Source organism: Bos indicus, chromosome 4 (genome assembly GCF_029378745.1).
Source record: "Bos indicus isolate NIAB-ARS_2022 breed Sahiwal x Tharparkar chromosome 4, NIAB-ARS_B.indTharparkar_mat_pri_1.0, whole genome shotgun sequence".
Taxonomy (NCBI): domain Eukaryota; kingdom Metazoa; phylum Chordata; class Mammalia; order Artiodactyla; family Bovidae; genus Bos; species Bos indicus.
The window spans coordinates 40,458,550-40,474,479 of record NC_091763.1 but is presented as its reverse complement, the minus strand read 5'-3'; the positions used below and the strand labels follow the sequence as shown (position 1 = coordinate 40,474,479).

Sequence of the window (15,930 nt, the reverse complement as noted above, 5' to 3'; positions counted from 1 at the left end):
TACTTTCAAAATAAATAAAATATTAAGATATTTATTGAACACTTATAAGTTCTGCCCTAACACTTTACGGGTATTAATTTGGGCAGAGGACGAAAGAGATTCGGCAATTCTCCCGTGATAAGACTTCAAATTCTAGCAGTCTGGCTTCAAACCCAAGCATTTATAAACTATACTATTTTTTCCCCCAACTGTAGACACAAGTCTGAATAACTGTCCACAGATGTGAGTGGATATAAAATGTCTCTTAAAGAGAAAACAAATATGAATTTGCTTGCTGTGTATAACGTATCATGGAAATATACACAGAAACTGACAATGCTGGGTGTTTCTGGGGCAGGACTTACCTAAACGAGAGACAGAGGTACAAGGAAAGTTTTCAAGTATATCCTACTGGAGATGTTGAAATATCCAGATGCATTACTTTCACACACACACAAATAAATAAATGGGGAAAATAAGAACAATTGTAAGAGTCAGCAGATTCTATCATATCAACAAGAAATTATAAACTCAACATTAAAAAGGAAAATTAAAGACATCTTTGGGGAATTCAATATGTTTTATTTCGCCAGGCACATGATTTCTTCAATATCCAATTAAATATTACTGTGCTAACTACATTTCCTTACACAGAGTGAACATTCACTGTAATGACAGTTTCATCATGCTAAAATCTATTCACAAACCTACACTTTGAAAAAAAGTGCATTTCTAGGAAATTTTATGTACAATACAAATGAAAAACATATCAAGTCATTGAACTGTCAAACTACACAAAGTAAAATCAACCAATCAACCACCAACATTTAGTATGTGTTAACAATATTTTTGAGAAAGAAAATTTTCTTTACATTTGGCAGTTTTGTTCAAGAAGAGTCTCTATAATTTTAAAAGTAAAGTGATAAAAGTATATACAACGTAATAATGTTTAAAGCAGAAGGCATTAAATAGCACAAATAATGTTACAAAACTAAACACCCTTATTGTCTATCAGTTTGCGTTTACATGAAGCAAGGGGACCAGTATAGTTTACTTTATCTAGCCTCTGAGTCTAAAACAATTTTATTTTTAACTCTGTACATAGAATAGATTGACCATGAACACCAAAGATGGTTTCAGCTTTATACACATTTCTATTTGTGCGTGTAGAGTGGAAATAGAGAACTATTTGTATAACAAACTTCTTTAGACGCTACTTTAGAATCATATACACATTTGGAACAATAGCTTTTATTAATACCTTTATTTTTGAAGAAACATTATTTATGTTGTGTTTGTTACTGCTACTTTTGCTCCATTGAGGCTTCCCCTTGTAATATCATAATTTACCATCTAAATAAGTAACTTATATTCTTAGATTCTGATAAGCGATTAGATTCATTTTGACAATGATTTTAGTTCTTGACACTTTATACTATAGTGCTTAGAAAAGTAATATATTTATCTTGATTACTTTATTTATGGATTGGTAACTACAAATAACACTTTTGTATTAGATTTTGATTAGGTATATTATATAATTTCTCTTTGCACCTGGAAACATGGAAATTGTTAAATGTAAAATGAAACAGCAAAAGTTGTATTTTTAAAGGAAATATGAGGATATGAAGAAAATTTTATACTTCTCTCATCTAATTGGTATTTGGAATACAAAAAATGAATATTAAATTACTCTAAACACAGGATCCAAGTATATAATAAGAAGATAGTTATTTCATTCATCACAGACTTACCACATTTGTATTTATATACCAGTGAATATGATGTACCAACATTCTTTTAAAATAAAGTATGTCTATTTTTGTTCAAATTAGAAATTTTTTCACTTCATAAGATGAGTGTCTCTCCAGCATATACAAAAGAGCATTAAAAAAAAAAAAGAATTGGTGACTTAAAATTCCATAATGGTATCTGAGGTTGGTAAACAAAAGTAAGCTAATCAATGAAATTAATTCCTGAAGTTAAAAATTAGTAGTATTTTTAATAAACTTCTGTCAACAAAATTGATTTTTTTACCTTGTTTTTCTTTTTTCTCCCATTTTGATGGTTAGAGACCTCATATACAAGTTTGGCATTTCAAAAAATTTTTCTTCTTATATTTTTTAACTTGCCATGCAAACTACAAAATTAGAATTAACATATTAATCGATTAAACTGTGTAAGATTATATTCTCTGAGTCTAAAATAACTTAAATATCTTCCAAAAAGGAAAGTGCTTTTGTTTGGAAGATGACTATGTAACAATATAAACTTAAAAGCTTCACTGACATAACTCCAGTCAGATATTAATGGTGAGGGTTTCTTTTATCTTCCTGAAACAAGGGAACAGAGATCAGTGATGGATATCAGCAACTGACAATTTTTGCCATCATAACAATAACTAATACCATATTTCACTGGAAGCATATAAACTCCATATTATCTTTTAATGAACTGCCAGTGTTTTATTCAACTTTTAGATTCCCTCTTCCTTGTCTTTATTTTTTATTCTACATTTCTTTTGACTCTGTTACAAGCATTTACTTCACTTTTACTATGTAAAAATTGTGAACTTGGCATTTGTTTTTGTATACAGATGACTGTCAATTAGAAATCTAAATCCTTAAAGCAAGGATGGAAGATCTCAGGTTATAGCCCTCATTCAATTAGGGATTTAAGAATTCTAGTTTCATAGCCACCATATTGATTTTGAAGAAAAGGTACATAAAGATATAAATAAAATCTAGGTTAAGTTAAATCTTTCTATGCACCATGAGGACCATGACATGTCTAGGGTTGTCAATATCATACAAGAAAATGCATACTCATTTCAGTTCATGTAACATTCACCTTTCTCAGTGAGTAACCACCTTCTTCAGGAATTGCCCACGGGTAAAGCACAAGATTCTTTGCTAAAAATTTGATCATTGAAGACAGACCTTTATTAATGGAAGCATAAGTCCCACTTAAGACAACATTAAGACTCTGGCAGCTGATTCCTCCTATTTCTACTTTTTCGGCTATTGATGAGTGCCTTTAACTTGCCATAGTCCCCTCTCATCTTCTGAGATTCTTCTCCCTGTTGATGCTGCTGCCGAGTGTCTTTGCAGTACTGATTAATCATCTGCATTTCTGAATGGCTGAAAGCCCCCATGATGTCCTTCGGATGGAAGGGTAAAGCCCTTACAGAGCTGGCCCAGGTCCATGGAGACCATTTGTCTGTAACAACTGCCACCATTTCGGAATCTAAAACTTTAAAGTTGATTTTGGCTATGGTCTGCTTGAAGCTGTTTTCTGTTGCAATGCAGTGATACAATCCTTGGTCAGAATCCTGAACAGAGCGGATAAGGAGTCCTTGTGAAGTGGCTATGATTCGTTCATTCAGTTTGACCTAAAACAGAGATATCAAAGTTCTGAAATCCAGCTCTATACATGCTAAAAAGGTATGACTTGTAAAAAGGATTTCATAAGTTTAACAAAAGTACTGAGTACTAATTAACTTCCATCTTAGTGGAGACACATTTTTGGCAAATTCCATTGCCTCTTTATTATTTATTTATTTTTGCACAAGAGATCTGGTTTCAGGGGTACTGAGTGTATTAAAGAGAAAGTAAAGGTACCACCCATATTGGCCCAAATAGCGTAAAGTGCGTTCCCTTTGGGTAGAAACAGTTTATTCACATCTAAGTGAGAGTTTTGAATGTCTCTAGAATGTAAATTACAGACAACATATATACATGAAATTCACAGTTTAAACTATTTTACCCTGTAGTTGTTGCCTTTTATTGTAACAAAAATACTCACTTATTGAGTAAGAACATGAAGCCATAATTAAATCATTGAATTTTACCTTTTTTTCAATGAATGAATGAATATTCTCCTAACTAATAATTGTATAAGCTGAGGCAGAGTTCTGAACATTATCAAGGGTTTTTTTCCAATTATGTAACATAAAGAATGACTAAAAATAAGCTGGAACTTATTATAAGTACTCCAAGTGATTTTACTTTCCAAGGAAAAGTAATAAGAATCTAGGAGGTGAATGTTTAATTATTTTACAGGCATATGCTGGAAAAACTATTATTTTCTGGATGTAAGCTAAATTCAGAAATCCATTTCCTTACAGGGCCAGCTATAGTATTATCAGTGAACACACAAAAACCTGAGTGGTAAGTAGTTCCTTCATATATATACTCAGGAATGCTCTTTCATTGAGGGAAAGAAATTTGACCCAAAGAAAAATAAGAATGAATGTGAAATGTTTTTCTAAATGATAAGTTTCTATATAAATACATAGTTTATTATTAATGAAATACAAACCAAAAATAGGTTGTTTTAGATAAAAAGTAACTCACAAAAGCACAAAAAGGAAAAATATAGTGCTGAAATATGAACAGAACAGAACTAGAAAAGAGAGATTAAGAAAAAGGACTGAAACATACAAAGCAAATCTTTTATGTTCATTCAATTTTTAAAGCTTTAAAATGCCTTAGAAATAGTTTAAATAATGTATAAATGCATTCATAAAAAAAGAAAGTCTTTTCTATTTGCATGATATTGAGAAAAATTTTGGAGGCTAATTTGATAATATTCATTAATATTTATATATAAGATTCAGTGCAGATATTTTATTTATAGGAATTTATATAGAATATGTGGTCTAACTAACATGCAGATATTCACTCACATGAATTTTTAAAAATTTTAAATTATTTTTTGGCCACACCATACAGCATGCAGGATCTTTGTTCTCCAATTGAATCCATGCCCCCTACAGTGGAAGCATGGAGTCTTAACCACAGGATTGCCAGGGAAGTCCCTACCTGATACTTTTGACAAGAGGAAAAACAAGAAATAATGTAATCAGTAGATAGCTTTAGTAAAGGCAAAGTATGGTCCTATAGTGGAATACTATGCAGCCAAGAAAAGTAAGGTAGCTCCATAGGTACTAACACTGAAGTATGTGTGTGTGTGTGTGTGTGTGTGTGTGTGTGTGTGTGTGTGTGTGACAGAGAAAGAGATACAAAGAAGGAAAGAGAGGAAAATAGGAAAATTATGGAGACTAGTTGGAGGACTATATAATTCTTAGCAGCCTATACTTAGAAGTGGGAATGAGTACTGAAGTGGAGGAGAGGAGGGCTTTTAGTCTTTACGCTATTCAATATGAACTATCTGCAGTTTTCTCTGAAAGTTTTTACCACTTGTCTTACTAAAAAAAAAAAAAAAGTTCAGTATTTACACATCATAAATGTGAGAAATATGTGTATGTTTGCCTAAACTACTGAGGAAGAATTAAGATAAATTTAATTAAATATTAATAGCTTATTCAATAAAGTGACAGTGAGTGGAAATGTGCTCTGCTTAAATTCTGGACAGACCAGATTTTCATAATTAGGGTTTAGATTTTTCATTATCTTTAATTATAGTATTCTTCTGTTTTTGAGATTGGGAGAAAAATCAAGATAGCCATATGTGTCTCCACATTTTTGAAACTTCTGAAGTAAAACATTATAAATACCATGAAAGAGATAAAACACAAGATACATTCCTTTTTAAATTTCATTTGTTAATTTCTGTGACATGTATTCAAGCCTGTATATATTCATGTATTTTAATTTTACACAATAGAAATTACATTCATCCATTATATATTTTTCCATTGAACTTTCTACTGAATAAAAGAACAGCATTTTATCTATGTTAGGTAAGCCCCTGTTTGTGTTGTGGCTTTCCAACTCACATACACATATACAGACTTTCTTTGGAAGGATGGTTCATGTCCACATGACATGTTCAAGCCTAAGAATTCCATTTCTGTATGATAATCATCATCAACATACATTATGACTTCTGCCCCAGAGTGGTTTGTAAGGCAATCATTCTTACGCTCCACATCCATTCAAAACAATTTAAAATTAATTCGACTGCAGATATTTCAAGACTAATTTGATGATAGACTTGATAGCAACAAAACAAGCCTCAGTATTTTTTATTAATGAAAAAATTTAAAAAATGTTATGAAATTCTGCAGCAAGAAGGGGCCCTGAAGTCCACTGAGCCCATTTTCTCCCCAGATATTTAAGTCTCATCTTATGCAAGTGGTCATCAGCTTATGGTTTAATATTCCTGTGACAGGGAACACAAAATTTCCTAAACAGCTCATAACATCTTTGGATAGGCAGGTCTGAGAGTTGGAAAGAATTTCCTCAAAAAGAGCCAACATCTATGTTAGTTACTCTGATGCAATGCTTTGCTCAGGACTGTACCCATTCTATGTAGCTCTCATTAACCTAATATGTAGTATGGAAACTGCGCAACAGAAAACACCCAAGTGCCGAAGGCTCTATTTTTCCCTTCACTCCATCACACTTTGCGATGTACTGTTAATACCACTGCAGTTTAGGCTACTTTAAGGCTTTATATATACATATGTATTTTTCTTCTTATCCCCTCATTAGTTAGGACAATGTGACATCAATATTATGGAATTCATTATTTATAATATTTCACTCTGTGCTGTTTTACAATGTTTTCCTTTTAAAACAGCTCTTTATAATCAGTGAAAGGTTAATACAAGTGTCCTTTCATTTGAAAGTTGAGTTTTTTTTTTTTTAACCTATCACTTAATAAAGGCAATGGTCCCATAAATAATGATTCCACACATTACCTATAACAAAACCCCAAGAGTTATGAATAATAAAGCAATGGAAGCAGATTACCACACAGCAGAAAAATGCTCTTTACCATAAAGGTTATAGTTAAGTGGAATTTCTTGTTGAGGAAAATTGAGCTTTTTCCAAAGCCCCTTTTATCTTGTGAATCACACAAAGGTGCTGTTGTGTGAGAACTTGGCTTCTGGATTTGCGCACATCTTGTTTCTTTTACAAATGCTTCCTCACATCAGTACCCCCGTCTGAGTGTGCAAGCTCTTGCTTTAATCACTGTGTTGTAGAGGTGAGCAGGCAGATGGGATTTCTAATTAATCCATCAACTCCATGGACAAAGGATTTTAAAGAAGGTGGCACTTGTCATCCCAAAGACATTAAAGGATGTTCATATGTCCTTCCTTTTTTTTGATCTGTGCCTCACTGAGGGATGGTGATTTAATGCTCTTTCAAAGCCCTGATTGATTGCTGCTCTCCTGCATTACTCACCTCTTTCCTCCTGTCTTTGTCTTTCTGTAACAGCCACTTGATAGATGCCTGTGGAGACTTGGGGGCACACTCAAGAAAAGTGGTGTTATTTTTTACTCCATACTGAACAATTTCAGCTGCATTTCTGTATGCTGAAGAGCAAAAATAAAATGAGAGAGAATGAGAGAGAAGCAATGGAATTTGGATCATATTCCCTTATATGAGAGTTTATTTCTCTATAAAATTGTGAGCAACTAATTTGAGTGAACTCCGGGAGTTGGTGATGGACAGGGAGGCCTGGCGTGCTGCGATTCATGGGGTTGCAAAGAGTCAGACAGTCCGACTCAGCGACTGAACTGAACTGGAAGCAAAAGCCCAAAAGCAGTCTTAATTACTTAATAAGTTGATACATTGTTTGGTGTGTTTAACCTAAAAGGAAGGAGAGAAAGATACCAGGGCATCAACATTTATTCAAGAATTACTTTACAACAAGGAATGCACTTAATATCACCTTGAACATTTAATTATTACAATATCTTTCTGAATTACATTTTCTCAGCTTTCATAGGCTGTGAGTTATTAAAAAACATGTCCTAGGCAAAGAGTTAGTAAGTGCCAGGCAATACCAAGGCTAGGTTCATCCCACCTCTAAACTCCACATTCAGTGTGGTTTAGATGAAAATCAGAAACACTGGGAAAAGGCAGAAAGCAAGGTGCAGTCACAGTGGGATGTAATGGTTGAGAAAATAATCTTTGACCTCAGAGATACCTGAGGTAAAAGCTTGACTTCATCACTACTGGCTGTATAACCTTAGAGAAGTGATTTAACATCTCTGTGCTTCAGTTTTACTTGGTTCCAAAGCAGATATTTTCAGACATTCTTATACTGAAATTCTTAAATTAGGAAGAGTATTCAGTATAGTTATGTGGTAGCTTAGACATGGGCAGAAATCTCATTTGTAAAGTGTGAATAGGAATAGATCCTACTTCAGAATAATTTCTTGAGCAGTAAGTGACATAATCTATTTATAAAAGCACTTAGCTCAGGTTTTGACACAAAAATCAACACTGATATTTGTTCATCATATTTGTTCCTCTGTTGCCAATACTCTTACCACTATGACTACTGCTACTATAAGTGGGAACTGATGCACAGATTTATAAAATATTCAGCAATCAGAGAAATAGTAATCTGGATTTATTCCCTCAGTTAGATGTATGAAACAATTAGGCAAAATGTGTCTCAATTTTCTTCTTGTGGTTTGTGTAGTTAGTGACAAGAATTTCATTATTTAAATAAAAACAAAAAGGCCCATGCTCACAAAGGTTAGCGACAGGAGTCTGTGCTAACAGTGAACTACAGAACCTCTATAGCACCTTGGTAAGCCTCGAGGAAGGTCTCTCTGCTGGTGGGGAGGAGGTGGGGGGAGGGGTTCAGTGGAAAAATTATAACATAGTGTCTCCATGTCAGGATGGGAAGAAAGGAATTAGATTAATCTTAAGACACATGGCCAGACTGCTGAAAGTATATGGTATGGTTGTAAACTGTAAAATTCAGAGCAGGATAATTCATAATAGCTAAAAATTGGAAGCAGTGCAAGTGTTCCTTGATGGATACACACACACACACACACACACACACAATGGGTTACATTTTTGCCTTAAGCAGGAAAAATATTCTGACACATGTTACAACATGAATGAACCCTAAATAAGACACTGCTGTTGTCTAGTCCACTAAGTTGTGTCTGGCTCTTTTGGGACCCCAGGTACTGTAGCCTGCTGGGCTCCTTCTGTCCATGGGATTTCCCACACAAGAATTCTAGGTGGGTTGCCATCTCCTTCTCCTAGGGATCTTCCCAATCCAGGGACTGAACCTGTGTCTCCTAAATTTCAGGCAGATTCTTTAATACTGAACCACCCAAGAAGTCTCGAAGAAGACATTAGGCTAATACTGCTGCTGCTGCTAAGTCGCTTCAGTCGTGTCCGACTCTGTGTGACCCCATGGACGACAGCCCACCAGGCTACCCCGCCCCTGGGATTCTCCAGACAAGAACACTGGAGTGGGTTGCCATTTCCTTCTGCAATGCATGAAAGTGAAAAGCGAAAGAGAAGTCTCTCAGTCATGTCCGACTCACAGTGATCCCATGGACTGCAGCCTACCAGGCTCCTCCGTCCACGGGATTCTCCAGGCAAGAGTACTGGAGTGGGGTGCCATTGCCTTCTCCAATAAGCCAGTTATAAAAGGACAAATATTGTATGGTTCCACTTATATGAGATATTTAGAATATTTAGATTCATAGAGACAGAAATTAGAACAGTGGTTGCCACAAGCTGGAGAAGGGAGAATAAGAAGTTAGTGTTTAATGGGTATGGAGCTTAACTTTGGGATGATGAAAAAATTTCAGTGATGGATGGTTGTGCTCGTTTTACATCATCATCAATATACTTTATGCCACAAAACTTTACACTCTAAAATGGTTAAAATAGTAAATTCTGTTATGCCATTTATCACAGGAAAAAACAAACAAGATGTTTTTTCTTCAGTGGTAAACAAAAATAAAGTACATTTTTTCTTCAGAAAAAAAATAATGGCTAGAAAAATCTATAATAACTATCTTTGTGAAAGACTTACCAAATAACATATCCAAGGATATCTGTGTTCCTGGACTTTTCTTTACATAAATCTTAGTATACGTACAAATAATATTTAATTTTTAATGATTATACATGAATGCCTCTAATTTGTATAGTGAATCTTTATTTACAATGACACATTTGATTTATCACAGATTTCCCTTACTAAAATATGATATGGAGCACTGCTACTCTTTACCAAGTTTGACCACTTTTAATTACCTTTTAGGTTAAATCCTCTGCATTGAGTCAGTGGGTTTCCATGTCTCACATCTTGTCTTCGGCTCCTCCTATGAAGTGCAGAAATATACATGAGCGACTTAGAATTAACATTGCCAATTATGATGTATTTAAAAGATTTCATTTTAAATTATTCAATCTTATGATTGGCTAAGGTTTCATAAAGAAAAAGGATCTGACTATCCATATTTTTTGTTCAGTGCTTCAAATATCATGTGGGCACTTTGTTTTCAATTTGAATTAATTCAGAGTTTCCCCATCTATCACTCACGATAGATGAACCTCCTATTATATGTACTTCCTGCATAAATGCTAGATTCCAAATTAGTAGGGTAAATTTTTATTTTAGAGACAGTCCTAGAAAATTTTCTAATACAATAACCTCCAAAGTATAAACTTACTAGCATCTTCCACTTTATAATTTTTTCTTACTTTCAAACCATCTCCAGAAACATTAAAAAGTGTCCAGAACCAGAGAGACAAAGAAAATGGATATTTATATAAAGTTAAGCAAAACGTTTCATTTACTAAACTAAGCATTTTCCTTCATGTTTTTATTGTGAAAATTTTCAAGACTATAGAAAAGTGGATATACAAATACAATGAATGGTAGTAACCTAGACTCATAAATTGTTGTGTTGTGCCATATTTATTGTTCTCTCATATCCAAGTAGATGTGATATATATACTACATATGCACATATATGACAGTCTTCAGAAAATAAGTTGCAGACATGATAATTTTATACCCTTAAATGTATGTACCATCTAAGAATGACTAATTTCTCTACATAACAATTATACTAACCATATCAATGCTTATTTAATGAGATCATATAAAGTACATTCTATATTGAAATTTCACTAGTTGTGATACTCAAAATATTCCTTATGCATTTTTAAAAGTTTATCCAGGATCCAAACAAGGTTCACTCATTGCATATCATCAACTTAAGCATTTCAAAATTTTAGTTCATCCTTTTAAAATTGTCCACTATTTAAATAGAAGTTTAAAATTATTTGCAAACTCTTGAATTTCTTGTCTTAGATTCACTTATCCATTAGTGTCAATTGCATTACATAATACAACAAATCAAAACAGAGTGATTGAAAGACCTTAGCAGTGAATTATGGACATGAACCTTGTTATACAGGAGAAGGAACAGAGTGTTCTTTATTGTGATTAACAGGGGTAAACTGATTGTCTGTTATCAATTCTGCAAAGTATATATGGATGAGCATATCATTTAACTGGCTAGCTAAGTTTCTCTTAATATTTTTATCCTTAATGATAAATTAAAATATTCAGTAAGAGAAGGAAAATATTACACTGGGCTTATAAAATTTGCACATCATAATTAACCTCAAGGTCAATAATAATGAAAAAAAAGTTATGGCAAACAGATAACAGTTTATATAATCAAAGGATTATATAAATCTATTTATGAAATATAAACTTTGTGTCATTTAAGGATTCTCTTCCCCCCAAAGCCACATGATCCCTTATTCAGTTGTATATTTCTCTACAATTACAAACACAAACTAGTGGAAGTCACTCTTGTCTCAGGAATTATGATTAACACTGTACTTTAGAATAGGTCCTCAGTCAGGTTTTTACTGCATTGTATGTGGTATATTATGAAGTCACATAATTATTTACTAACAGCCAACTTGTGAGTATATATTGTATGAGGATCATGTGAAAGTTCTTATAGTTGAACTGGTCATTTTCAGCCATCTAAGAAGGAAATGGCAACTCACTGCAGTGTTCTTGCCTGGAGAATCCCAGGGATGGGGGAGCCTGGTGGGCTGCTGTCTATGGGGTCGCACAGAGTTGGACACGACTGAAGCGACTTAGCTGCAGTAGCACCAAGTAAGCAATATTGTTCACAATAGTTTAATGTATTGTCGTATGATCAGCACTATGTTATGGTTTACTCAAGTACATGGACCTTTATGCTTAGCAATCTGAATTTGCAGTATCACATACCTTCCAGACTTTCAAATATAGAAAAACATTGTTACGGCTTTGCTTTAATGATGAGAACAATAAGGCAGCCATCTGAGTTCTCTATATCTGTCACCCAGGGATCAAACCTGGGTCTCCTGTACTGCAGGCAGATTCTTTAAAGTCTGAGCCATGAGGGAAGCCCCTTCTATATGTGTAGATTCCCTTTAAGGTATTTGTAGAACATCGTGAAAGCATGATGGTAGACAGTCATATTACACTGCATGCGGGACTGGGGATATGGCTCAAGATGTCAAAGTTTCCTTCATTATAGTCTATTCTTTTAGATAAACAATGAAATTATTTTCTTACTGTGTAAAAAGCAGATATTTACTTGAAGGGTAAATTGATTCTCATTTTAACATTTCCAACTACATGTCTATATCCAGAATAAATAACATTTGAGATTAAATTGTATGTAATTATGTATGGATGTGAGAGTTGGACTATAAAGAAAGCTGCGTGCCAAAGAATTGATGCTTTTGAACTGGGGTGTTTGAGAAGACTCTTGAGAGTCCCTTGGACTGCAAGGAAATCCAACTAGTCAATCCTAAGGGAAATCAGTCCTGAATAGTCATTGGAAGGACTGATGCTGAAGCTGAAACTCCAATACTTTGGCCACTTGATGCAAAGAACTGACTCATCGGAAAAGACCCTGATGCTGGGAAAGATTGAAGGTGGGAGGAGAAGGGGACAACAGAGGATAAGGTGGTTGGATGGCATCACTGATGTGATGAACATAAAGTTTGAATAGGCTCTGGGAATTGGTGATAGACAGGGAAGCCTGGTGTGCTGCAGTCCATGGGGTCACAAAGAGGCGGACACAACTGAGTGACTAAACTGAACTGATACAAATGTACAAATATTTAATGTGCTTGAGGATAAAGAGGAAAAATGCTTAATGTTGTTTACTATGAAAAACAGTAAAATGTTACTATGAAAACCATGTGTTTTTAAAAAGAGAAACTAATGAGCCAATGACATTAATAACCTTATTATGTCAAAGTACACCCTCCATTGATTTCCAAGTATAGCTGTACTTCTTTGTTTCCATGTAAAGGGACATGCTTTTGATTTTTATGCCTATGAATTTCTCTGCATGATCTTTGTCTTCCAGTTAGAGTGCAATCGAAAATAAAACTAAAGTTAGTTAACACTATTAGATAAGATAAAAATACTCCAAATGATCCTTTACATTATTACTATTTAATCTCCAAAGAAAATAACTAGTATATATGGGAATTTAGGAAATAATTCATACAGCAAACATGTTTTGCATTCACTAAAACTGTATGCTTTTAAAAACTTGGGAATAATGTGGAGAATTTAAATAGTATAGATAGTTGTAACGAAACGTCCAGTATGCTAGCCAAAGACAGGTAAGGGTAGACCAAGTAATACCTTATATATGTGTGTACACACACACACACACACACACACACACACACACACAGGTCAAAACCATAATGAGATATCACTTCACACCTATTAAATGGTCTAAAGAGTGGGAGTTCTCTTACTGTCTACATTTTCTTTCAGGAGTTTTGTAGTTTCATGTCTTATGTTCAACTCTTCAATTCATTTTCAGTAAATACTTGGGTGTGGCGTATGGCAAGTAGTCTAGTTTCATTCTTTTTTGCATGTGAAGGTCAAGTTTTCTCAATACCATCTACTGAAGCGACTGATTTCCACTGCGTATTTTTTTGGCTCCTTTGTTGCAAATTAATTGACCATAAATGCCTAGGTTTATTTCTCGCTCTCAAGTTTCCTCTATTGATCTATGTACCCGTTTTTATGCCAATCCCATGCTCTCCTGATTACATAGCTTTGTAGTACAATCTGAAGTCAGGGAGCATGATTCAACCAGCATATTTCTTCTTTCTAAGATTGCTTCAGATAGCCAGGGACTTTTGTGGTTCCATACAAATTTTAGGATTCTTTTTTCTATTTCTGTGAAAAATATCATTGGAATTTTGATAGGGATCATCGTTAATCTGTTTATTGTTTTGGATAGTATAAACACTTTGCTGCTACTGCTAAGTCGCTTCAGTCGTGTCTGACTCTGTGCCACCCCATAGACAGCAGCCCACCAGGCTCCCCCATCCCTGGGATTCTCCAGGCAAGAACACTGGAGTGGGTTGCCATTTCCTTCTCCAATGTATGAAAGTGAAAAGTTAAAGTAAAGTCGCTCAGTTGTGTCTGACTCGTAGCGACCCCATGGACTGCAACCTACGAGGCTCTTCTGTCCATGGGATTTTCCAGGCAAGAGTACTATTAGGGTCCAATTCCTTTCAATTTACAACAGGAGAATTAATGTTGTTGTTCATAATTCCTTTACCAAATCTAGAAAAAAGAAACTTTGGTGCTCAAGCACTGAACACTTTAGCAGTATTAAATATTCTAACCCAAGAGTATAGAAAAACTTTCCATTTATTTGTGTCTTCTTCAATTTTTTTTCCATCAATGACTTACAGTTTCAATCTTTTATCTCCTTCATTAAATTTATTCCTAAATATTTAATTCTTTTTGATGCAGCTATAAATGGGATTATTCTCCCTTAATTTTTCATTCTGCTGGTTTGTTATTCAGTTCAGTTCAGTTCAGTTCAGTTCTCAGTCGTGTCCGACTCTTTGCGACCCCATGAACTGCAGCACAGCAGGCCTCCCTGTCCGTCACCAACTCCTGGAGTTCACCCAAATTCATGTCCATTGAGTCGGTGATGCCATTTAACCATCTCATCCTCTGTCATCCCCTTCTCCTCCTGCCTTCAATCTTTCCCAACACCAGGGTCTTTTGAAATGAGTCAGTGCTTGGTATCAGGTGGCCAAAGTATTGGAGTTTCAGCTTTAGCATCAGTCCTTCCAATGAACACCCAGGACTGATCTCCTTTAGGATGGACTGGTTGGATCTCCTTGCAGTCCAAGGGACTCTCAAGAGTCTTCTCCAACACCACAGTTTAAAAGCATCAATTCTTTGGCACTCAGCTTTCTTTATAGTACAACTCTCACATCCATACATGACTACTGGAAAAACCATAGCCTTGACTAGATGGACCTTTGTTGACAAAGTAATATTTCTGCTTTTTAATATGCTGTCTAGGATGGTCATAACTTTTCTTCCAAGGAGCAAGCATCTTTTCATTTCATAGCTGCAATCACCATCTGCAGTGATTTTGGAGCCCAAAAATATAAAGTCAGCCACTCTTTCCACTGTTTCCCCATCTATTTGCCATGAAGTGATGGGACCGGATGCCATGATCTTAGTTTTCTGAATGTTGAGCATTAAGCCCACTTTTTCACTCTCCTCTTTCACTTTCATCAAGAGGCTGTTTAGTTCTTCTTCACTCTGCCATAAGGGTGGTGTCATCTGCATATCTGAGGTTATTGATATTTCTCCCAGCAATCTTGATTCCAGATTGTGCTTCTTCCAGCCCACAATTTCTCTTGATGTACTCTGCATATAAGTTAAATAAGCAGGGTGACAATATACAGCTTTGACGTACTCCTTTTCCAATTTGGAACCAGTCTGATGTTCCATGTCCAGTTCTAACTGTTGCTTCCTGACTTGTATACAGGTGTCTGAGGAGGCGGGTCAGGTGGTCTGGTATTCCATCTTTTTCAGAATTTTCCACAGTTTATTGTGATCCACACAGTCAAAGGCTTTGGCATAGTCAAGAAAGCAGAAATAGATGTTTTTCTGGAACTCTCTTGCTTTTTCGATGATCCAGCGAATGTTGGCAATTTAGTGTACAGAAACACAATAGATTTTTGTTTCCTGTAACTTTACTAAATTATTTTATTAGTTCTAGCAGAAAACCCATGATACAAGGTTTAATAATGCACATTATATTACAACATTAATAATTTCAAGAATATTTCAGTTCTTTGCTTATTAAGAGCATATGATTAAAATAACAATTTGTTGCATTAGGAT

The 15,930-nt window shown here is 34.8% G+C and overlaps 1 protein-coding gene across 1 annotated transcript in view; it reads right to left on the bottom strand.

Moving 5' to 3' along the window:
• Nucleotides 1–540: 540 nt before the first annotated feature.
• The window catches only part of SEMA3C (semaphorin 3C), a 208,095-nt gene continuing 192,705 nt past the window's right edge, over nucleotides 541–15,930 (bottom strand). The window contains exons 16-18 of the mRNA XM_019958597.2: nucleotides 9,972–10,039; nucleotides 7,134–7,264; nucleotides 541–3,370 (exon numbers count right to left, since the gene is read on the bottom strand). Of these exons, the coding sequence (XP_019814156.1) occupies nucleotides 2,957–3,370; nucleotides 7,134–7,264; nucleotides 9,972–10,039 (613 nt within the window). The 3' untranslated portion in view covers nucleotides 541–2,956. The remainder of the gene's footprint in view (nucleotides 3,371–7,133; nucleotides 7,265–9,971; nucleotides 10,040–15,930) is intronic.